The sequence below is a fragment of the Stegodyphus dumicola genome, chromosome 12 (genome assembly GCF_044657685.1).
Source record: "Stegodyphus dumicola isolate Sdum_Otavi_A_Nest chromosome 12, ASM4465768v1".
NCBI lineage: Eukaryota > Metazoa > Arthropoda > Arachnida > Araneae > Eresidae > Stegodyphus > Stegodyphus dumicola.
In genome coordinates, this window is record NC_140779.1 from 116554826 (window position 1) to 116579163 (window position 24338).

At 35.1% G+C, this 24338-nt stretch overlaps 1 protein-coding gene across 6 annotated transcripts in view; it reads left to right on the forward strand.

The window, feature by feature from the left end:
* Positions 1-3467: 3467 nt before the first annotated feature.
* The window catches only part of LOC118200025 (uncharacterized), a 60614-nt gene continuing 39743 nt past the window's right edge, over positions 3468-24338 (forward strand). Inside the window, exons 1-3 of one of the 6 annotated variants that reach the window (XM_085806857.1) lie at positions 3468-3856; positions 9972-10074; positions 21046-21300. In XM_085806857.1, coding sequence (XP_085662983.1) covers positions 21059-21300 — 242 coding nt within the window. In that variant the 5' untranslated portion in view covers positions 3468-3856; positions 9972-10074; positions 21046-21058. Of the gene's footprint in view, positions 3857-9971; positions 10075-17795; positions 17819-21045; positions 21301-24338 lie in introns of those variants that run through there. The other 5 variants (XM_085806858.1, XM_035371942.2, XM_085806860.1 and 2 more) reach the window with 5 other exon arrangements.

Genomic DNA, 24338 nt, shown 5'->3' on the forward strand with positions numbered 1-24338 from the left:
AAATATGTGGCGAGCGGAAAGTCATCTAGTATGGTTTGGTGGGGATGGAGTGGGAGACCCCCGGACCACCACCTCCAGGATGCTGTCTCTCAAAATTGGGTTGGAAATTAGAAGTCCAACCTCTCTCTGGAGTAGTCTCTGGTAACCATTCTTCCATGTAATATGGACACTACAACAACAACATATGTTATAATTATTTGTATTATTATAATTCAATTATTATATTATTATTCTTCAACCGCATTCAATTCAATTCAAATTCAATTCGGAGTAGCAGTCAGTTAATAATCAGTGAGTGAGTCAGCAGTACCTCGTCTAGAGAGTTGATTGTCGGAGTATCCCGAGTCTAGCGAGTGTATCGTCGAGTGCATCACGAGTTCTAGCGTGGAGAGTCTCGAGAGTTTCGAGAACTCCCGAACACAGTCTGTAGCTGTCCTCTGGTGCTTTGCCGTGAAGCCGTCTTCACCGTTATAGCTTGATAGCCTGAAGGCAGGGCAGGAGTTTCCAGAGTATGTTGAGGACCGAGAACGACCGAACCGAATTGGGAGCTGTACTCTGGTGCTCTGCCGTGAAGCCGTCTTCACCGTTATAGCCTGAAGGCTGGAGTTTCAAGAGTACGTTAAGTTCCGAGAACGACCGAATCGAGTCGGTAGCTTTAGTCTGGTGCTTTGCCGTGAAGCTGTCTTCCCCGCTATAGCCTGATAACCGGAAGGCTGCGACGTTGAATGTTTCAGCGTGTTTATGGTATAAGGTATTTCTCCCGCCTTCTTAGCATGCCTTCGTGGTGTGGTGGTCTGCACGCTAGGCGCGTATTCCAGAGGCCCGCGGTTCGATTCCCGGCGAAGGCGTTGATCATTTTTCATCTTGCCTGTTTCCAAAAAGATACCTAATCTCTCTACAACAGTAGCCTTTCGAGGACAGCAAAAGTGATTTTGAAGCTGTCCTGAGTAATACTGACTAAATAAATTGTGTTTTGAGACTTCATGAAATATTGTCGTCAATCACTCCAAATCGCGCGAACCCGTGCGTGCGGAAACGCAACACTATTATGCATTCAATAAATTAGTACATTTAAAATTATTTTTGAAAGTTTTACTACTTAAACTCTAAAAACACAATACATATTATTTATATTATATTCATTGTTAAATAATAAATTTCTTCGTTTAATGCTTGAAAGATTTATTATTTTGAAATTAATACGATTACTATAATTCAGGTTTATGAAATAAAAAACTGCTGCCCTCATGCACAAGTTATTATTTTAAAATAATTCTTTAAAACAAATAAGCTGAGTACTGCGTGTTTTTTTTTTTTTTAATTTTATATTTACGTATTAAATTTTTTTAAATAAATGTATTTTTTAATGTTCTATATTTATTTAAAGAATGAGGAAACAATTACACATTTCGGTCTCATTTACTGGTATAATGGACGTTTTTTTCCTGTACAAAAATGATATATAGAGATAGTGGTGAGTTGAGGGGGCTAATGCGAGCCCTTTTGCTATATTTGTCTCTAAATTTTTGCGAGTTACTTCGCTGATGCGGCCGCCCAGACAGTATAGTGGTTAGGGAAGCCTATTGTGGTTCGACCCGGGTTCGAATCCTGGATAAGGCATGCATGTTTGTAAATGTATAGTGTCTTTGCAGCATGGGGGCACTCTAATGGCGAGCTGAAAGTCCTCTTGTGGTTTTTGGTGTAAGGGGAGAGGGGTGGGACACTCTCAGACCACCCTCGCTCTCTCTCAAAATTGGGGTGGAAGTAGATGTTCAATCTCCTTGAGGCTCTGCAACCATTCTTCCATGAAATTCATGGACAAGACAACAACAGCCGTTGATGCGATATTACACAGGAAATATCATATCTGTCAGCTCTACGAAGACGCAGTATAAACATTATAAAAGCTAATTTTTTAATCGTGCAACTAATCAATGCTATTGGTAATTAAAAAATTTTCAAGGCTTTTATGAATTAAAATTAATTCTGTGTTAAAACCAAAGCAATATGAGGATATTACGTTTGAAACTGAGAATAATTTTTACAAATTAAGGCGAGAAAAATTACTGAATTCTTTCATGATGTCTGTTAAAATACCTTAAAGTAACTATAAAATTAAAAAAAATGGAAACTTCGTATCAATGCATGTAATAAAAATAAATGAATTTCGGGATTCTTTTTACTTGAGATAGCTTTAACAAGAAAACGTCGTAGCGAAAATTCCTAGTTATCATAAAGAAATCTAAAGTCCTTATGGAAACTATATATGAAGCTAGAGCCTCCGGTTCTATGAACAAACAAAATTTCCTTAAGAATAAGATCGGCTCATTAGCGGCCGAGCGGTAAAGTCGCTAAACACTGGTAGTTCGGTCCTGGCGCTTCAGTCCTGAAGAACGAGCTGGTTGTGTGGGTATCTTCGTGGCTTTTCCTCATGTGTAATGTGTATACGAGCCAGTTTCCCTTAGTAAGTCCTCCACGAAGGCTATCCTTTCGTTAGGCGAATATCCCTTGAGTGCTTTGCCATGATCAAAGAAACTAATTAACCAAAACATAAGAATAAGATTTTTGAGTGTACAGTATATTTCAGTTTAAAGGGAATACCTTTAAATGGAATATCCTTAAATGGAACCTTTAAGGGAAATGAATTCTAAAGATAATGTAACAATTTTTTTAAGATATCATCTCGCGACCTTAGAATCTTTGAAACGATAAACTGACGCAAAACAAATGCATTTGGTAGTTTTTGGTATAAATTGTGCCGTATAATTTTATTTGTTATTTAAGGTATTTTATGTGATATTTTTCAGTTAAATTTTTAAATTAATTAAAGCTAAAATTTGTAAATTTAAAAAAAATTTATATTCGTGAACAATTATTTACATTTGCTGTTTCTGTAAAAATGTAAATCATTTAATAAGTAGCCTTTGATATTTTATTTTTATACTATAAGTTGGGAGACCTTTGCTATTTTCATAGCTCACCATTACGTACTCAAAATGTAAACTTGCGAACCAAACTCAACAACTTCAAGGGGCTGGCTAATTCCTGATAGGTCAATACTCTCTTATTCCTGCCCCTCGTTTTCGGGGGTTTTGTTTAAGGAGTACGGTATTAAAATTAAAATATTTCTCTGCTTCTTTCATAATTAATTTAGTGAGAAAAGTATAGCGGTTCTATCTTATCAATGTAATTACTGCTTGAAATGCAAGGAACAGTAAACTGCATCAGGAATATTCGATTTGTAGCAAGAAACACAGTGAAACATCACTTCAGGATGACTGTTACGTAGGTTGACTTTCCCTCTTCTTACCAAAATGTGACGTCATTGTATCCGCACGTTCAACAGCTGCTAGAAATGAAAACTAGCGCCAAAATTTTTTTCCCCAAACGAAATGCTCGTGTTTCATCAGTTGAGAAAACTTCATCATGGATTAATCTTTGAATAATTCATAATCAATTTATTTTAAAATCATTAGTTACTTTTAAGTTCTGTTATACATTTATCTGCGATCGATGCATGTAAAGAATTCATGACACATTTGGCGTGCTGTTCAAACGTTCGCGATTTGGCGAGTGGATTTGTTTTGACATTTTTTTGTAGCAACCTCTCCCAGTTGTAATCTATGCCAGTGATTGGCTTCAGTCACGAGTTTTACAGGCAACAGTTAGGAAGATAAAACATCAGTTTTTTAACCGTTAACAGAATAGGTGTGTCTGGTCGGATTCTGCAGCGCATGATTTGGACTTTAATCGGTTTAACAAAAGGATCGGAAATAAATATCACATCAATCGAAGAAATATTTCTCTTGATATCGAGGATAGAAACCGTTAACACGCGTCATTATTACCTTGTAAGGTAAGTGTTAAATATCTTTGAATAAGTGTAGGAAAACATTATTTCGGTAAATTTATATGAATTATTTTTTGAATTTATTTTTTAAAAGATATTTAAGTAATATTTGGTTAAGCTGTTTCAAATTTCAGAGAATTTTTAATTCTTTTTTTAAGATAAACAGATTTTGGTAGCATAAATGAAATTTTAGAAGCTGCCCGTAATTTCAGTGGCACTGATTAAGCTTTCTTCAAGCATGAACTGCATGTTACAGTAATTATTATAATTATTAAAGCAGTAAACGGTGTATTTATGGTGAGTAGTAAACGAGTCATTTAGGTGGCCATACCGTATACTACGATTTTATCTTATTATTTTTCACTTAAAAAAATTACGTATTTTAAATTTCTCAGCTGTTGACAGAATCAGCGATGAAAACATCCAACGTTTTGTTTGACATAGAGGATGGAAACTTAATATAAAAACTGTGTAGAATTTTTTAACAGTTTTTAAAATTAAGTAGCGGGCATTGTCAGTAATACCTTAAAACTCAATTCCTGTCCTTCGTTCTCAAATTCACAAATCCTTTTCAGCGAACGTGATAAAATTTAGTAGTGATTTCCGGTAGTGTTTTAGAAGTAACATAGTTGAGTAAATTTTACTGTTTAAGTAACTTTTTGAGTGTTTCAGTTTTATTGTTTACTGTCCGAGTAAATTTGACTAGTATTTTCAAACAAATAGTGGCCTAGAGGGGGGGGGATGTTGCCACTTTATAATGTCTTAAACGTTATTAAAAATATTATGACATGCTTATCACAACTGAAATCTTAAACTAATAAATGCATAAAATTTTCAATGAAAGGTGATGTTTTAAATGTCAAAATAAAATGGTTATTTAATTTATCAGTTTTTTTTTTCTCCCTTCTGATTGTCGGAAAGTTTAGTGCAGTGTGGGCATTTAAATTACCTGAGTAGCTTTTGTAATTTCCAAATAACATATCCTCCTTCTCTGTTCACAGGAAATCAGTTCTGCTTTATCGCATGTTTTATTAATTCCTTTTTACGTACTCCTGTGTTTGGCACCAAAAATGTTACGTTTGTAGGCATATTCTTCTCATTAATTTATTAATTTTATCTTCTGAAAATTGAAAAGGGGAAATTAGGCGGCGTATGTCATTTATGATCGGCGGGGATTAAAAAAGAATTTAGCGGATTAAATAGCTAAATAAATTACACACAGATTTAAGCATAAATTACACGCAATGTAATGTTACCCCTGGTAGTATGGCTCTGGAATATACGCTTATAATAAAGGGGGTATAATACACTTATGTCTCAAAAAAATATACGTATAGTTTTCAGAACTATATCGCATTCTGCATTTCATAAAAAATGAGTTATTACTTTCAGTAAGATTCCTTTTATTTCCTTAATGCACTTTGATATATAAGCTTTTTTCTTGAATGTTAAATTTCTAAATCATAATGCTGAAGAAGTTGGAGGGTAGGAAATACGTGAGAGGGAGAAATTTGTAAATAAATACGGTATTTATTTGCTGTTCTTTTTACTTCCTTGTACAAAGTAAAAGAAGAATTGTAATCGCGAAAAATTTCACGTGTCGTATTTCAACGAAAATATCAATTTTGATCGCTGTGGAATCCATTTGAACAATGTTTTTGCTTGTCATCTGTACGTACGGACAGAATAAAAACCTCTTAATTTCAAGGCGGATTATAAAATGGGTTCAGAAGAGATTTATTTCGTGACGCCTGTACGTACGTACGCACTTATGTATATATCTCGCATAACTTGTAAGCGAATAGTCATAGAACGTTAAATTTTGTATATAGGTAAGGTATTTTATGTTTAAGTACTATATTTGGTGAGTTCAGTTTTTTTTTTAAATTCTTTACGTGCTGGTACATTGTTCCTTTTTTTGCTTTAAAAGTGATTGAATTATGATGTTCTTATGTTCCGGTTAAGGTTTTTATGCCTTTAGTTAATATGCTTGCAATAGTTGTAGAATTATCAACAATTTAAAAGTTTAAGTGCCGCTAGACCTAACGAGGCCGCCATTTATTTACATTTGAAAGTCTAAGTAGAATAGTAAATTAAGTCAGTCGGTATACCAACTTCAATGTCTTTTTGCTCAGTGCGATCAAAAGTTACATTTCAGTTCACTTTCAGAAAGTCTGGTAAAATTTCTGCAGGAATTTTATCAATCGTTCGGATATTTTGCCGCAAAATCGCTGTATAAACAATGCTTCGAATCTATTCTCAAAGCGATTGCCCCGAAATTTTCATTAAAAAAAAGCCAGTTTATAAAGCGCTTACTTTTTTTTTTTTTTCCTTAATAAATACATAGTTGAAATATTGGCGTGAAGTTTGTATCAAAGTGTTCTAAACAAATCTTGTCGTAAACTCGGAAAGCCTAACAAAATAGTAGAAATCGACGAAAGCCATTTTACGAAGCGTAAAAGCGAAGCAGGTCGAATATCGACTATTTATTATATAGAGGCATGAGTTCCTTCAGAATACCACAGGAACGATTGGTGCAACATCGGTGGGATCTCCGCCAAAATTCATGGTTCGAATGTAGCCAACATTCATACCTAAGTACCAGAACATCCTACAAGAAATCTTGTTCTGTATGCCATGTTAACCGCATTTCTGTTTGAACCTGCTCTTTTTAAATGGCCCAACATAGGTCATTTAAGAAAATATCGCATTATTTTTGACACCACATTTTTTTCTTCTTTATAAAGCGGAAACGAGCTGTGTAAATATTGGATTTTGCTTTTGTCTTGTATCGCGTTGGTTGTTTCTCGAAGCAACGTTAAAAGTGCTTTGGGAAATTTCTGATTTAATGACGGCTGAATTCCACAATAAACTATATTTATATTTTCAATTTTCTTGCTTTGCTTTTTGCTTGCTGTGCTAAAGCCTTACCACTTAATCTCGTTACTATGGTGTGGCTATCTTCTACCAATTTGTGATAAGGAATGTCTTATAGTTGGTTTATCAACTTATATCGCCTCTGAAGTACTGCTGTCTTGAAGTGGCCTGTTTATGCTGCAGTGTAATGGAAACTTATCTGATAATATGATATGCGGTACTTTAATTTCCCAAATTCTGGAATTCTGAACATGAGCATGAAGTTACCGTTTTACAAAAATCTACACATTTTTAGTAAAATTTAAACTGTGAGAGCGTTTACGGTTGTACTGTAAATATTTGTCAGTTTTCATAAGGGAATTATCCACGAAGACGCCCTGCCCCTTAGCCGCTGCGTGTTTTGCCCTAATCAGGTCAGGTTAAGTTATTTGAATATAGCATAGCACGAAGGTTGTTTGCTCAAAAGGAGCGACACCTTCGTGAAGGAGTTCCTAAGGAAAACTGGTTTGTATGGCTACTGGCTGCCTACCTTGCTTACGGAAGCACCTACCATACGTGCTCCAACAATTTGTCCACGTTCGAAGTCTGTTAACTCTGACATAATGCAATGACAACCTCACATAACAGTACTCCGACAACAACTGAACTGTTTAGCACATTTACGAAGTTGTATAGGTGGCGTCAGTAGTCAAAAATGCCAGCGCCACCTACATATTTCATTAAAATCAATCTTTCTTTTCAAACATGCATTTCACAAGCTGTTTCCATATTTTTGTCCGTCCACTGTAGTTCCGTGTAATCCGAGAAAGCCAAAGGGAAAAACTTGAGCCGAAGACACCATTTCAAGACCGAAACACCACCGAAGACGATGAAATGCATTGGAAGGCTGTCGGGATGTTGCAAGCTGGTGCAAGACAATCCGCTTTTACGAGACAGCTGAATGTGCATCATGTAGCGTTATCAACAGGCTGTGGAATTGTTATCGAAGGGATCGAAACCCATGTAGAAGACGTGATTTTGGAAGACGGAGGATTACCACAACGGCGGACGATCGATTCCTGTTAGTATGTGCAAGACATCTCATGTCACTAACAGCATAGCAGCTAGCGTCGCATCTCTCTGCTGCTGCAGGTTTGCCCATATTCCGCCAAACTGTGTCGCGTCGACTGCATGAATTTAAGGCTAGTACCGTACCCGGGATCTATGTTGTGCATGAAGGTGGACTGTACGTTAGACACAGTGGTTTGTTTACTTTGTCCCCATGACATGCCAGAATGAATGGCGATGGAATTGGATCCGTGAATATTGCATTTAGATGCTAGATTAGTGGTGCCATTGTTCCATTGTTCTTTACTGATGATTCTCGATTTAACATCCAGAACGATTCTCGAGTGTTAGTGATATGGCGAGAGTCAGGGACACATTATCTGGCATCGACAGTCGTCGAAAGAAACCATTACAAATGATTAGGCGGGCTGGGTAGCTACGAACGGCCGGATCGACCTGTACGTGATTCCTGATGCTTCCCTGACAGTCGTCCGATATCGCAATGAAATTGTGCGTTCTTTTATCGCTGCAATGGGTACCGAAACGATATCTATGGACGATAACGCTCGCCCGCATAGAGCTCGAGTGGTGAGTTATCTGGAGGGTGAAACTATTCAACCTCTGCTGTGGCCTGCTATGTCGCCGAACCTGAATCCCACAGAGCACACAGACCATGTGCGAAAATTGTTGGGACAACGGATATTAGATCGCAGTGTGTTGCCAGGCATCCTCCACGAGCTCCTACATGCATTACTACAGGAATGGGCGCCACTGCCATAACCAGCGATCAACCGTACTATTGCCAGCTCAACTTTGCTGTTGTCAAGTATGCATTTTAGCTAGAGAGCATCATATCCGTTATTAGTGTGATGCACATTCTTCCGACCCGGTTTGTCCTTCACGATGTGGTGGCCAGAGCCGGATTTAAACTTGATAAGGCCCTAAGATATTTGAGATATGGGGGCTTTTTATGAGTCTATACTAGATTTTAATACTAAATATTTTAATTTTTGGGCCCCCCTCCAAGAACATGGGGGCTCTAAGCTATAGCTTATGTAGCTTATACGTAAATCCTAAGATGGTGGTGGTCAGAATACATGTTTTTTTTTTTTTTCCTTTTTTTTTTTTTTCTTTTTTTTGTGTGTGTGTCTCTTTGCTATGTGGTCTAGTAATGATATACTAAGGTCTTGGATAATTTTACGCATATCCATTAAATAGCTTTTGTTTTATTCCGTGTTTTGCTTTTGCTGCTTATTTTTTGAGCCGGAGTGTAAGTTTTATATTCTAATTCTTTTGAGTGGTATAATATTAAGAACTAGTTAGATAAACATTTTCACTGGCGATTAGCTTGCTTATAAACAATTAATACCAGTTCTCAGTTCTTTTGTAAGCTGGTTGAAAAGGAGCACTGTGGCTTAAATCTGTGAAACCTAGTACGTAGTTACATTATCCTTATTAATTACAATATATAAGTATTAATAAGTGTTTGCTGTTTCGAGCGGGTTAAAAGTTAAAAGATCTTTAAGAAGGTTTTGGCAATTATTTGACCTTAAGGGTTCGTTTATGTAGTTTTAATTAAAAAAAAAAATTGTGTCTGGAGAGGAATGCAATTAAAACAACACATTATTAAGCTAACGTAATCTTATAATAATACCAACGAAACCTAAGCATAATTTTAAAAATTCACAGAATTGAATTCCTGATGAATATTACTTTACAAATACTTTATGCATTCCACAAGCAGAATAATGAAAATCTCTCTTCTTCAAGGGTCCACCAAAGGCCGAGCGGTAAAGTCCTGAACTCTGGTAGTTCGGTCCGGGCTTCGAGTGTCTGAACACGGGTTGGCTGTATGAGTAGTTTCGTGATATTGCGCATATGTAACGTGTGTGTGTACGAACCAGTTACACTTAGTACGTCCTTCACGAAGGCATTCCTCCCCTTAGGCAGATAGTCCTTAAGTGCTTAATAGTGGTCAAATTAACCAAACCAGCCGTTCTTCAAGATCAGCATTCAAATCATGTTATGAACGTAAATGAAACACATGTCAATTAAAGCTTTAAAATTTTAAAAATTCTGCTATACAGAAGCATATTTATTGTTGGATATAATAGAAGTATTACTGTAAAGTATAGCTCTGAGCGTTGCTTAGTATTTGAAAATATTGATATATATATATATTTTTTTTTTTTTTCAGATTTCCAAAGATACCAAATTTCAGATTTTGTTTATGAAGATATCTTGAAAAACAAGCTACATAGTTGGGTTTAGAGGTGATTTGGTGCTCCTCTAACGATTTGGTACATTATTATTTCTTCGGCGGATTTTTCAACCGTTGACCTGTTTATTGGGCGTGCCCGTTTACCTTTAATCTTGACCTGAAAACGGACTTTATCCGTTAACTTGTGTTACGACATATGCTTCGTCACAGCAGTGTTCTCGTAACATGAATTCATACGACCTTATCAGTCATATCACGCAACTGAATTGAATTTTTTTAAAACGGCAGAATGTAGTAAAAACATTGTAAGAATTCAGAAATCTTAAAATATATGGGATGTTGTTATAGCAAACAAGATTTAATGTTTATTATACATGATATGTTATTTTGTGCTAACCTGTTAGTAAGTTGACTGCTATAGAGGCATATTAATTTAGCATAATTTCTCTTTCTTGATATATATATTTATATATCGAAATGACGCAGTTGAGAAAAAAATTATTAGTGTTTTGAATAGAGAGGGGAAATACACATATTAAAATTAAGCATTAAGGGGCTATTGCTAATTTAAATTATAATTTATATATTTTTATCATGAATATTATATGTATTTCACGTATGGCACACAGCTCATTTTGACTGTGATAAAATTCTTAAGAAATTATCATTAAATCTTATTAATCTATCATTCTTAAGAAATCTATCATTCTTAAGAAATTATTATTATAGATTAGATTTTTCAAAAAATATTTCCAAAAGTTGTGGGGTTTTTTTTTGGAGGGGGGGGGAATATTGCTGGCTTATTAATGCGCGTTTAACTTATTCGGATGATAAAATTATAGTTTGGAGAACCTCTAGTGTAGAGGTGAAATCTCAGTTATTTAAAAGCAACTACAAAAAGTGGCGACCGAGAAGTTTCAGTGCATCCTATGAAGCTCAGTTAAGTAAATCCCAAATAATGAAAATTATTCAGTTTTGGTTCTTTTTGTATATTAAATAATCAGTGATCATTAAAAAATATTTTTATTCACATGAAGGCTAGTAATTAAAGAGTTACAAAGAGATTTTAGAGGCATTTTATTGAAACTAAAAGAGTTTTACATTTAGTTACTATCAGTTTCACTTTAACGCATTCTGTATCGTCAACGGTAAATCTTCGGTGCATATTAAAAATCATACGATACTACTAACATCTGATATTTCTCCAGGAAGTTGTTTAACGGGTGTTCAGTTTCGACTTGCGAAATGCATCCTGTTTGCTGATTTGACGAGCTACCGACATTAAAATTCGGTCATGCTCTACAAGATGAACTGAGCAAAAATTCTTTCACGTTGTGACTCCATAAACTTTCCGATTTTGGCTGACGTTTGAAATTAGTTATCACCAGGCAAAGTTTTATTGCGAACTAAACTTTTTAAATTTACAGTTATTCTTTCTGACGTTCTGCATTACAGAAAACTGCTTTTCAGGATGCATGAGGCCCACCAGTGATCAGTTGGAAAAAAGCACTGAACAAGGGAAGTTTTCCCTGGGCTCTTTTAACTAAGTATGAACGGGTTTGCTGCATTCTTTCTCTCTTTCGCTCCCCTCCAATTATAGTTTCATGACTTTTATCATTTGCAACATAATATGAACCAGTTTTTATTAGAAAATTGCCAGAAGAAGCATGCGCATTTCCTGGAAGAAAATCTTTTAAGACAGTAATAATTTAAGTAGGTTTAAAAAAAAAATCCGATAGGTTTCAGGTTTTAAATTACGTGTAAAGGGGCGTTTTTTAACATTTTGTGTGTAACCCTTATTTATTAAATATCACGTTCTTTGCACTTAAACCATAAAATTCAGTTCAGTATCGCAAAATAATTTTAAATTGAGCATATGTTTAGAATTTCCGATACAGTTTCGCGCGCTGGAGATAAAAATGTTTTTCCTGTACAACGTTGCCATTGCTCGCTTTGATATCCGTGAGCTTGTTAATAAAAAATTGTTTAAGTTTTACAAAATATGAAATCGATAATAAAACAAATTCCAAATTTGGGCTTCCGCATGCCCATATTCGCAGGAAGATTACGTTATTCAAAATTGGATGGCTCTAGGTATCGTTGTTTTATCACATTGCGAGAAACATACATACATTTATGCAGATTCTTCATTATTTAATTTCTTCAAATATACAATAATACAGGGCGATAATATTTGGTGGCAACAGTTTGAAAAGTGAAACGGACATTCAGAGTGATTCGAGACAAAATCGCTAAACGAAAACAATAGTCCCTCAGGGACAAAGTCCCTTTGGAAACAGTGTTTTGTCATGATTAATAAAGCCCCCTTGGACTGAAAAAAAAAAGTTTCGTCATGATTAATCGAGAAAATAATATTAATTTCTTTTAATTGCACAGGAATTCTTTCATTGAATACTAGATATAAGCACACCCTTCGAAGCGTGGCAAGATAATGAATTCATTTGCCAAATAATATCAATGTTTTCCTGTCTTTATATTGAGGAATATAGGTCGAGGTCGATGAAGCATGGAGCCTGTGTTTGAAAGAGCGTTTTTGACCGTGAACAGAGTATGAGTTCGCCAGAGTTCAAACCGAAGAATTAACGCGTCTTATTCCGTATGGAATCAGGCAGTACTGTTGATTTATGAGTTCGTTCTCACCACATGAGCAATTTTACCATCGACTGCACATCAGTAAATGCTAATTCAGAGTGGGCGCAATTTCACCTGCTACCTTTTTAAGATCGCGCCCGTGTATTTATTTTTACTAAGCAGGTTTTCTCGACGGGAACTAGTTTGGCTGAAGAACAAAAAAGGCGATTCGAAATGTATAATTTTTTCGAGTGAGTGGTCGCGAACGCTTAGCGGAAGGGGGTATTCCGTAACCTCCGAAAATTCGTAAATACAAATTTGATTTAAAAAGAAACGACAGTATACAAGTTATGTATGATTTTTTTTTATAAAATTGACAGAAAACTTGTAAAAAGTAATTAAACAAAAATGTAAAAATTTCTTAGTGCGTAACTGTGTCGCTAGATTTGATGTGCTAGTAGAATGAATTAAATTAGGCAGTCGGTATGTTAAGAAGAAAAGTTATTTTCTGGGTTATAATACTATTTCAGGTTTTCCTAGATGCGAATTTTTTTTTTAAATAGTTTCATTGCAGCCTCTCTCGGTTAGGTATATAAGACGTTTTGTTTCAGCTTTTCTACTTAACACAAAACTGACATTTTAAAACATCAACAGACACTAGTGCTTCTTTTGAGTCACCAAGGTCTGCTGATGTTTTAAAGTGTCAGCAGCTTCTAAACAACTTAGTTAAGGGCGAAGAATTTGCCATACAATGGATACCATCTCAGTGCCATCTCAGTGTTACAATGGATACCATGTCAGTGTTGCAATGGATATCATCACAGTATGGCGTTCATGGAAATAGTAAGGCAGATTTGTTAGCAAAGAAAGGGGCCAATATTCTCCAAATAACTGATAATATTATCCCTTTTTAGCTTCCAAAAAGAGTAATAGAAAATTACTACAGAGAAACGTTTTGGAAAGAGCTACCGAACACCAGAACAACAGAGGAAAGAAGGAACAGATCACCAGAGAAAGGGGATCCCAGACCTGGCATGCTCGAAGCAGCCTTAACCTCCAGAGGCGGTCCGAGGAGTCACCACCTCGGCCAATTCAGAACGATTTTAAATGTTACACTCACACAGCACAACTCACTGTGCTATTGCTCAAGCAAGTACAGTGGTGGACGACTAGTATCCACTGTTTAAAAAAAAAAAAAAAGTCACAAGGTTGACATCGTCCGTCCCTTAGTATCAACCGAACTTTTGACGCTCCTTTTATGGACCAGAAAGAAATCTGTTATCTTTCGTCTTGTTACTGGCCATTATTGCCTTTTAAAACATTTGCATCAAATGAACATTATTCCAACACCAATTTGCAAACTGTCCAGCCTTCATGAGAAAATGAGTGCCTCATTTCTAGGTCCTTGTCCTGCACTGAATCCCTGTGGGGGAGACATTGGGAGGCGAGACACACAATGGATTTATAGATTATACGGTGGACTGACTCCTTTTAATTTTGCTGTTCTCTTTCATCTTTTCTTGTTCTGTCTACAGTTGACTTTGTAATCTGCCATTAGAAATAAAATGAAAAAAAAGGGGTGACCCAAGCTAAATCCTAAAGTGCGATGACAAGTCACGTCGGTATTAAATATATGGATGTGTATGGTAAATTATATCATAACTCACGCTTTGTGTTGTTTTCTATAAAAATACATCAGAAAAGAAATAATTTCCGAAATATGAAAAAATTTCATATTTTGTCTGGTTAATTAGTCAATGAATAAAGCAAAGTAAGAAATCTGATGAAAAAAATTCACACTCGGTGAAGTAACTGAAGAATTAAAAAAATTTTCCATATCGGAGAAATAAGGATTTTACTTTTAGTTAATTAATAATGATTTTAAGAGTGATTGCCGTTTTTGTTTAATCATTTATGTCATAGCACAAGAGAAGAATTTTTATGACATTCGAGGAAAACCACCAAAAATGTACCCAGCCAACAGTTTGCTGGTATTCGAACCGTGAAAGAAACCAACAGTATTCTGTAGTCTTATTCACTTGGCCAGGGTCACAAGTGGTTTTAATTAGAAACCATTTATACCGTATTTACTTGCGTATTCCCCCTTCTTTTTCACTACTTTTAACGTACGAAAATCGAGATTGGAAAAATATATGAACAATTAAATTTTATTATATGAACAATTAATTTTTTTAAGAACGCAGTTATAGTAAAAAACAACAAATGAAAAGTATAAGAAATGGGATATTAGTCTCGAAACGGCATTTTGCGTTTAATCATTGTAAACAGTGTATCATTTTTCAAATTATTAGCACCAAATATTATCGCCCTGTATTTATTATATTTAAAGAAATTAAACAATGAAGAATCTGCGTGAATGTATTCATTTTTCTTGCACTATGAAAACAACGGTACCTAGAGCCATCAAATTTTGAATAACATAGTCTTTGAACATAGGCAGCTGGAAGTCCGAATTTTGAATTTCGAATTTGTTTTATTATCTATTTCATATTTTGTTCAACTTCAACGAATTTTTCAATAACAAATTCGGCGATTTCAAAGCGAGCGGTGGCAACACTGTATGATAAAAAACACTTTTATCTCCAGGGCGCGTGACTGTCTATCGGAAATTCTAAAGATATGATTTATGGGTCGGCAAGGCCTTCAGTATTAGCCAAACTTGATCCGATACATCACCAAGCACTTCGGATATGCACTGGTGCCTTTAGAACTTCTCCAGTGGAAAGTAACGAGACCTCCCTGAGGTTAAGACGTGAAAATCTTTGTTTTAAGCATTATTTCAAAGTCTTATCTACGCGGTCAAAATTGCTTAATGATCAATACTCCCGTTTATATCAGGCACGACCATCATGTGTCCCATCTTTCGGCTTGCGGATGAGTGCTTTGGTGGAGGAGTATAATTTGTCCAATATAGATATACAAATGGAGGATTTTTTCGAAATTCCTCCCTGGGAGGATTGGAGAATCCATTCTCTGGATACTTTTCGACACTGGAGTAAATCACAAACTAATGAAATCATCTACAAGCAGATATTTTTTGAACATAGAAACAAATATAGGAAATATATCCCTCTATATACAAACGGATCAAAATCCCAGGATCATGTTGGCGCCGCTTTCGTCAACATGATCCTGGGGTTCGATTACGTACAGTTTGCTCTGTGCTTACTTCTGAGCTTACTGCAATCCATCTGGCTTTGACTTACCTTTCAAAACAAAAGTACATAAAATTTATTATCTACACAGATTCCATGAGTGCCTTAATGTCATTGAAAAATCACGCTCAATGTACTCATCCAGTTGCAACCAGAATCCTGAAGTTGAATCATTCTTTAAAAATTCGGGGATACAAGATTCTTTATTCGTGGATCCCTGGACACGTTGCCATTAAGGGGAATGAATTGGCGGATATTACAGCTAAAACTGCAACCACAAGGTACAATCTTCAGATTCCACTAGCAGACATCAAAGGGTTTGTCAAAAGCAAAATTCTCAGCAAATGGCAGAAGCAATGGGATGACAAAGTATATAACAAGCTGAGAAATATAAAACCCACCATTGGATACTGGCCATGTATGGCTAATAGAAAGGAAGATGTCCTCTTGACTCGACTGAGAATTGGCCATTGTCGCCTGACCCATGAGTATCTTCTGAAGGGAGAAGAGAATCCCAGCTGCCCAAACTGCAATGCAGATCTAACAGTCCATCATATCTTGGTGGAATGCCAGATTTTTAATTATTTTCGCCAAAAACATTTTAATTGCTTAGAACTGGACTTAGGAAATTTAATTGGAAAAACACATCATCGTAAAACATTTTAATTGCTTAGAACTGGACTTAGGAAATTTAATTGGAAAAACACATCATCGTAATTTGTTTCTGTTTTTAAAAGATATTGGCTTTTTTAATAGACTTTAACCTGTTTTTTAAAAGATATCAGCTTTTATCATAGATTGTAATCTATCTCTTTTTACCTAAGCTGGAAGTTTTTACAAATGACTAATGCATTGTTACCATTTGTCTGGCGCAGATAACCTTGACAGGTTTTGTGCCAAATTACAATAATCCAATCCAATCTAAAGATATGCTGCTTTTAAATATTATTTTGTGATTTTGCTGTTGAATCAAATTTTACGTGGCGTAAGTGGCAAGAATGTCATATTTAATTAAAGTAAACACACAAGAAAACAGAAAAAGAATCATAATTAAAAAAAAAGGTTTTGTAAAGCCATCTTGGTAAGAAAATTGAACATGTGATGAACTGTGGGGGAGGGAATAGAAAAACATATCCCAACACTTAACGCTGCATCTGGAATTCTAAACGTATACCGCTATACTGCCCTTAAAATTTTTCTAATTTGTTGTTTTACTGTGTATGGCGTAGTACGAAGAAAATGGTGTTTATAAAAAAGCTAAAAAGAAAGAAAAAGAGGGGGGCGGTTGTTAAGAATGAATATAGCAGTAGACTGGAAACTCAGCGAGAGTATGAAAAACGTTAACAAACCCTTTTGAGAAACCTTTTTATTTTTTTATGCATATTTAAAAGAAAGTTAAAATGTAATAAGAATACATAGGAATATTAACATTACAATATTTAGCAAGGTGTATTATTTCTACTTCCCTGTATCTTGAATCTCGAGCTAAAAAGTCCTCTCTTACTCCTTAATTCTCAAATCATTTACTGATGCTGAAACTGTTGTATGTGCTTTTAGAATTTATAATTTAAGTAAACCAAATCCTCAATCTGAAAACTTTCATGGCTGCCAAAAATATTCTTTACTGCAAGAAGTGAAATATAATTTGTTTGAAGAGCTGTCAGTTGTTTCCTTCGCTGTTGCTTGAATGAATGCCACACGAGTCGTGTCCTGTTTTTATTTAATTTCGTATTATTATACCCTAACAATGGCTTGTAAGGAAACATGCACAGGTACATAATCTCGATGCCGTCTCTGCCAGTCGCTGTATGTAGTTGTGAATGACGCTTTGCCATGTCCTTGAGATACCTTTCACCTGTTGCTCGGCAAACAGCTGTAGATTACGATTCTTGTCGCACAGTTTTTTTTTTTTTTTTTTTTTTTTTTTTTTCCGATTACATTTTAAAGCGAAAGAGATAGTTTATTTTGAGTGCAATAATGTAAGTAGTGCTTTTATTGCGCTCATTTGAATTGCAGATATTTATTTCTTTTAGGACGAAGAAGGGTTTAGTATCGGTACGAATTTTCATCTGTAAAATACCATCTTATTAAATAAGAAATAGTGTATTCAAAGTTATTTGAAGTGTTAAAAATCAAACTGTAAATTGCATTCTTCCTGTAGCATATTTTATGATTGATTCATAACTTATATAATTAAATTTCATCACCTCTATGATTATGTAATTTGTACTATTATTTACAGCTATTTGCATGTAAAATTGATTTGTTAACCTTCTGCACCGGAGAGTGTAATAATAATACCCTGAAAGCACGTGACCACCGAGGACGACATTAATTAAGAAACACTTTACTGAACACTTTTCCCCTTAAATTCTGAAAGCGATTCGGATACTCGGAGTTCGGATAATTGGACTCGTACATGAAATGGCATGACAGTAGGCATTTCATGTATTTGCTTATTCTTGTCTTTTTCATTTTAATTGAAGCATTGAATATTTTATCCAGGCATTTATTTTTTTAATAATTAAAAAACGTGGTTTTTAATAATAATTAAATTTATTTTTAATAATATCTTGGCAAAATAATGAGAACTGCCACCTGAGAAAAATATTTATTGTTGCCTTGTACAGAAGCGATTCGTTAAAAAATATGCACAGCTTCTTGAATAATTCAGTCTTTTCTTTATTAAATAAGTGCGCAGGTCTCCGTCTGGCTTATTTACGATGAACTACAGTAATATGATTGCAACCACCTTAGTAGAAGTCGCCAGATTCTGGCAACCGTGCGTGTATTAGTTCCTTAGGTATTGTATATCCATTGTAAGTTGCAATCCGAAAATTCGCTGAATCAACTTCTGTAAAAAATCGCTAAATTGCGCCAAGGAGTTTGCCGCCAATACGGAAGTACCGAAATACCACCGTAGTAATGTTTTTCCCTACCATTTAGCATTATTATTGGTACTTACTTATTATCCCATCGACCATTGGCAGAAATTTCGGTAACCGTTGCCAATCACCGGTATCAAATTTTGATATTTATCAATAATATTACTTTTCTCTCATTAATTTATATAGCAAATTAAAAATAATTTAAATAAATGTATATGTATTTTTCGAGTTTTGGAAAAGAAGAGGGGAATCATCATCTAGCCAAGGTGAAAGGGGTGCATAGGCGGAAAAGGCTGAGAACCAACGATAAGCCCTAACATACCTTGAATTAATGAGTGTCATCAATAATACGGCTGTAAATAGTTCTTCTAATAGGTAATAATCATATTTTTAGTCAAAATTACGATATGCCTGTATGAATGGCTACAAACGCCCACGTTTGTTTGTCCTTAAAGATTTTTTTTAAAGATATTATTTTGACCTCTTCGTAAATTCTTCTCCTTTGTGATAACATCAAACTAGTAAGGTTACATCAATGGCAAACCGATTGAAATTCCGAAGTGAGGAAAAATCTGCCTCATTTTCTTCCGTCCTTCGCAGTTGCTCGTGACAATTTAAAAGAACGAATCTTCGTAATCATATATAACAAGGAAAAAGGCTTGGTATGCAGTTACGATATGATTATGTGGTTTCATTTTGACATATTTAAGAATTAATATTGTAAATCTATACTCGATGTTTTGTCAGGAATTGAATATTTGCACTTATCATTAAGGAATTTGTCTGTAGTTAAATCATTTACCGTGGCAATGATAAAAATCGGAATATATTACATTAGAACTCCAGTTATCCGAATCAGTTGAGACCAGACCCCATTCGGATAATCAAAAATTTGAATAATTGGATTTTTCCCGAGGAAAGGGTCTACGTACACTCGAATTAATTACCGTATGTAGAAAATGGGAGGAAAAAAACTACTTTTAAAGAAAAAGTGGTTTTAATTAATTAAAATGAAAAGGCAACACTTTTACGTATATGTTATCTAGCATGCTGTAGAGTGCTTGAATTGCTTAAAGTCATTGTTTGCTGAGCACCTCGGTCAAAGTAAGCTGCTTGACTCTCTTCATCCGTCTCTGGGCAGTCAAGTCGCGCATCTGCTTGACAATGAGAAGTTGTATGTAGCCACACTCTTAATTTTCCCCCCTTAAATTCTGAAAGCGATTCGGATAGTCGGAGTTCGGATAATTGGACTTGTATTGTACATGAAATGGCATTACAGTAGGCATTTCATGCATTTGCTCATTCTTGTCTTTTTCATTTTAATTGAAGCATTGAATATTTTATTTCGTGGGAGGAGTTGAAAAATGGAACAAACTCATTTACATAGTTGGCGGACAAAGTATTATCAAAAATGGTATTTATTTTTGACTCTTAAATTTTAGTGGAATTTAAGTTTTATGAAAATTAAAGTGTTATAAAAGTTGAAGTGCGATTTTTAATTCAACAGCCAAAGAAAATACGGCTTGCTTATAAATTAACCCTTTCATGACTATGATTTGCAATATCCTGTGTACTTTTTACGCATATAACGTACACTACGATTCATACATTAGCCGTGTACTGTGGCTAGTTCCGCATTTCGCAACTCCTGTTGCTGATTTTCTTCTTTTTTTTAATTTCTTCTGTGTTTGCGGCTAGAGTTTTGGTAATTTGGTCGAGGATTCGAATCCCGGCGAGCGACTTTCTGCATGGACGCTTTCGTGCTTTTTCCCATGTGTAACGTGCATACGAACCAGTTTCCCGTAGAAAGTCCTCCACGGAAGCATCCGTCTCTTAGGCAATACTTCTTGGAGTGCTTTGCCATAATCAAAATAAACCAAACCTTCTGTGTTTGCAGAAATTTTGAGAACTTCTTGTGTTTTATTGAAAAAGTTAATAAACAGTTCATCTTGATGTTGTGCGATTCTAATTTCTCCAAAAGAATTCATCTATAATCTTTATAATTTAATTGTAAATTTTTGTCTTGATTTTAAAATTGTATGTTTATAATTTCTCGCATTTATGGTCTTAAGACATTTATTATAAATTTGTTATGATTGGAGGATAAATTTTTACAGTGTTGTATTTGTATCGCCTTTTTAATTTCCAAGCAGTTCATTTTGTTAACGTTAAAGGAAAGGGTCGTTGAATTCTCCATACCTCAAACTGAAAGACGCTGTTTTAGTTGTTTTTGTAACGGATTATTTTAAATAGAACATACAGTGAAAATTAATATATAAATGTATGAAATTTTTAATTGGAAGGTATTACTTTTCCTCTAAACTTTGAAGGTTTTTATTGTGAACCGGATTGGAGAAACTGCCTCATGTTTTAAATTACTAATTTTTCTTTTAGATAATATTAAAAAATGTCGGGATATCCACCACCTCCTAGTTATGGTGCTTATGACCAGGCGCCTCCACCTGGTTTCGGTTACCCTGCACAACCTGGATATCCCTCTCAGCCCGCGTACCCTTCACAGCCTGGATACCCCTCACAGCCTGGATACCCCGCACAGCCTGGATACCCCGCACAACCAGCATACCCCTCTCAGCCTGTTACTCAACCACCCGGAGGTTATTATCCAGGACAGCCGCCTACACAAACAATGTAAGTAACTTTTGCTCAAAATTCAATACTGGTGGTACAAGAATACCTGTTTTTTAATGCGATGTGGAATTATTACCTATATTTATTACTTTTTTTCGGATGCCACGCGCTTTTAAATATTTTTCAGAAATATGTAATCCAATATTTTAATTTCCACGTTTGGTGATATTTCGCCATAGAAATCTTGAATGAGTTGTTTATTTGTATTATCTACAGTAAAAGTTTTCAATCGGTCAAGGGCAGAATGCATGAAATAGTGAATTTTATAACCAAGTTTTTTTCTAACACGAGGTATTCAGAACTGGTGAGATTGACGCGATTATAACATAGCTTAAATTCGGCCGGATTCGTGCTTTGACGTTCCTCAATTTTTGAGTGAAATCGTAATAAAAGTCGGAGTCGCATGTAAGATGAGCTTCGGCATTTTTTGCATGTGGAAGTTGCCTGAATGTGTGTATGTTTCTCGCACTGTGACAAAAAATGACGGTATATCGGAAATTCGAAATATGTAACGTTTTTAAATATTTTGTGATTTTGCTATTCACCTGAATTTTACGTGGCATAAGTGCGAAGATCGCATTATTATTGAATTAATTAATTTAGCACACAAAATGTTAATACTGAAAAGAAAACAAAAGTTATGCAAGCCACTTACTAAGAAAACTATAGACTAATATGATAAACTGAGAAAAGACTGAAAAAAAAAAAAAAAAAAAAAAAATTAGAAAACTCTGTATGCCAACACTTAAGACTGCATCGGGAATTCTAAACACATGCTACTTTTAATTTTTTTAAAAATTTTGCTGTTGAATTGTATATGGCGTAAGTGCGAAGAAAATAATGCTTAATTAATAAAGATGAAATGGCAAAAAAAAAAAAAAAAAAAAAAAAAGGGGGTTAGCAGGAGTGAGTGCAACAGCAGACTAGGAGCTCTGCCAGAGCGTAGAAAATGCTAAAAAACTCTTTTGGGCGACCGTTAAGATCCGAGCCTTTACAGATTTAATTTTTTTTATATAAAATTATTTATTTATTTTTATTTCCCTTTCCTGGCAGCCTTCCGCCCACCAGTGGCCGAGTAGTTAACACAGCTGAATACTTGTAGTTCGACCTAGATTCGAATCCAGGCGAACAAACTGGCTGTATGAATGGTTTTCCCTATGTGTAACTTGGATATGGGCCAGTTTCCCTTAGAAAGTTCTCCACGAAAGCATTCCTTTGATAGACACATTGCCTGGGTATACTTTGTCGTTTCCAAATAACTTAACCTCATGGTCTTCCACAGAACTCCGTTGTTTCTAATTTTAGAAATTAAGGGTACTTTTCCGTTTCGCCGGCGCAAATCCCGCCAAGAACTTTATTGGCGACAACATACAGTATACACATAAAAAATGTTAACAAATGTTAGTCCTAAGAATTTTTTATTTTAAAGGCATAAGCATTTTAATATCGTTTAAAATTTTGTAAAAAGCCAATAAATTCGTAAAAAGACATTAATTTAAGAATTTACTATGCTTTCATGGTACAACATCCTGATTCGCCTTTTCCTATCACGTGATCCCAAGTTATCTCATCTCACGTAAATTACGCTACAAAAATCTAATTCTCTCAGTAATTATCTACATTAATTTCAAGTTAAATCTTAATTTGGAATACAAGTTTAAATGCAAGAATTATTTCAATTCGTACGAATAGCTTACTCAGAAATTATGTAAAACCGCAGTGCTTTACATCGCTCGTGCATTCTCATTAGAATGGATGAATTTAACCCTTGATATATTTTCGCCTTCGGGTGAGCGGTATAATTGCATTCTAATTGACTTAATTACCACGAATGGTCTTAGGGCGTAAAATTGAACTATTTTGTAAAAATTCCATGTAGTTGTATGGCCAGTATTGAAAGAAACAATCAGATAAGAAATGGCTGCGACTAGTTTTGAAAATGAGGCGTAAAAGGTTACCAGCGAAGATAATCCGTTTGGCATCAGTTGTACCATTATTGGCGACTTTATTTTTTGCACCGGCAAAACGGAAAAGTACCAAATTAAGCCCAGCATTCTGGAGAATAAGACTTGCGTACCCCACCCCTCTTCACCCCGGTGCAATCTCTGTGGTACCCTCTGCTGGCCGGTACGCATTTCAACATTCTGTACCGCCCACGCGCATAGGGAAAAATGCGTGTTTGTCATTGGACATACTTTCCCGTGACATCATTTTCTCTTGGCGTATTGATGTTTAAGAGGGATTTATACGGTTTTGTTTTCGTTGAATGACGCCCATGAGTGACACGGAAATGTTAAAATTATCGTTTGTTTTTTTTTAACAATAATGCCAGACGAAAAGGTTTACTTGCAGCGTTCTGCAGATGGCTTCCTGTTTTATGGAATAATAAAATTATAAAATCCTTTAAATATGCTGTTAATACCAGACGTAAACTTAAGCGCTTAGATTATATGAAAATATCAAGTTCTAGAATTTAGTACAAAAAAACAAAACACATTGGATTATCCAACAATTTCGACCCAACTGTAAAGGCACTGTGTGCTTGTAAGTATATTATTATTGCAATTTTGTTGCATTCGTTTCCTTTAACGTTGCAGAAAATATTTCCTTTTCAAATGCATATGTTATTTCCATGTTAGTGTCTATGTCTTTCCCATTTCTAATATTCTGTTGCCTTAAATGAAAGAAAAAAGTGCATTAAATATTGTCGCTGAGTTTAATACACGGGTACAAGGAAAGGAACTTCCTTTTCTGATAAACACTAATTTTACACAAAGGTATGAAAGATATTGCGCATTAAAAATTGGCAATATTCATAAAGTAACATCATTCAATTTAAACATACGTATCTTTATTTCTGTAATACATATCTATAGGATTGTAACTTCAAAAATAAATTTTACTTATCCTAACTACAAATATAGTTTAATTTACTGTATATTATGTTAACTCACAACATTTTTGCCATCTGCGAAAACTGACTTATTTTCGGAGATAACAATTTTCGGAAATAACATCTGCAGAGAATGGATATATAA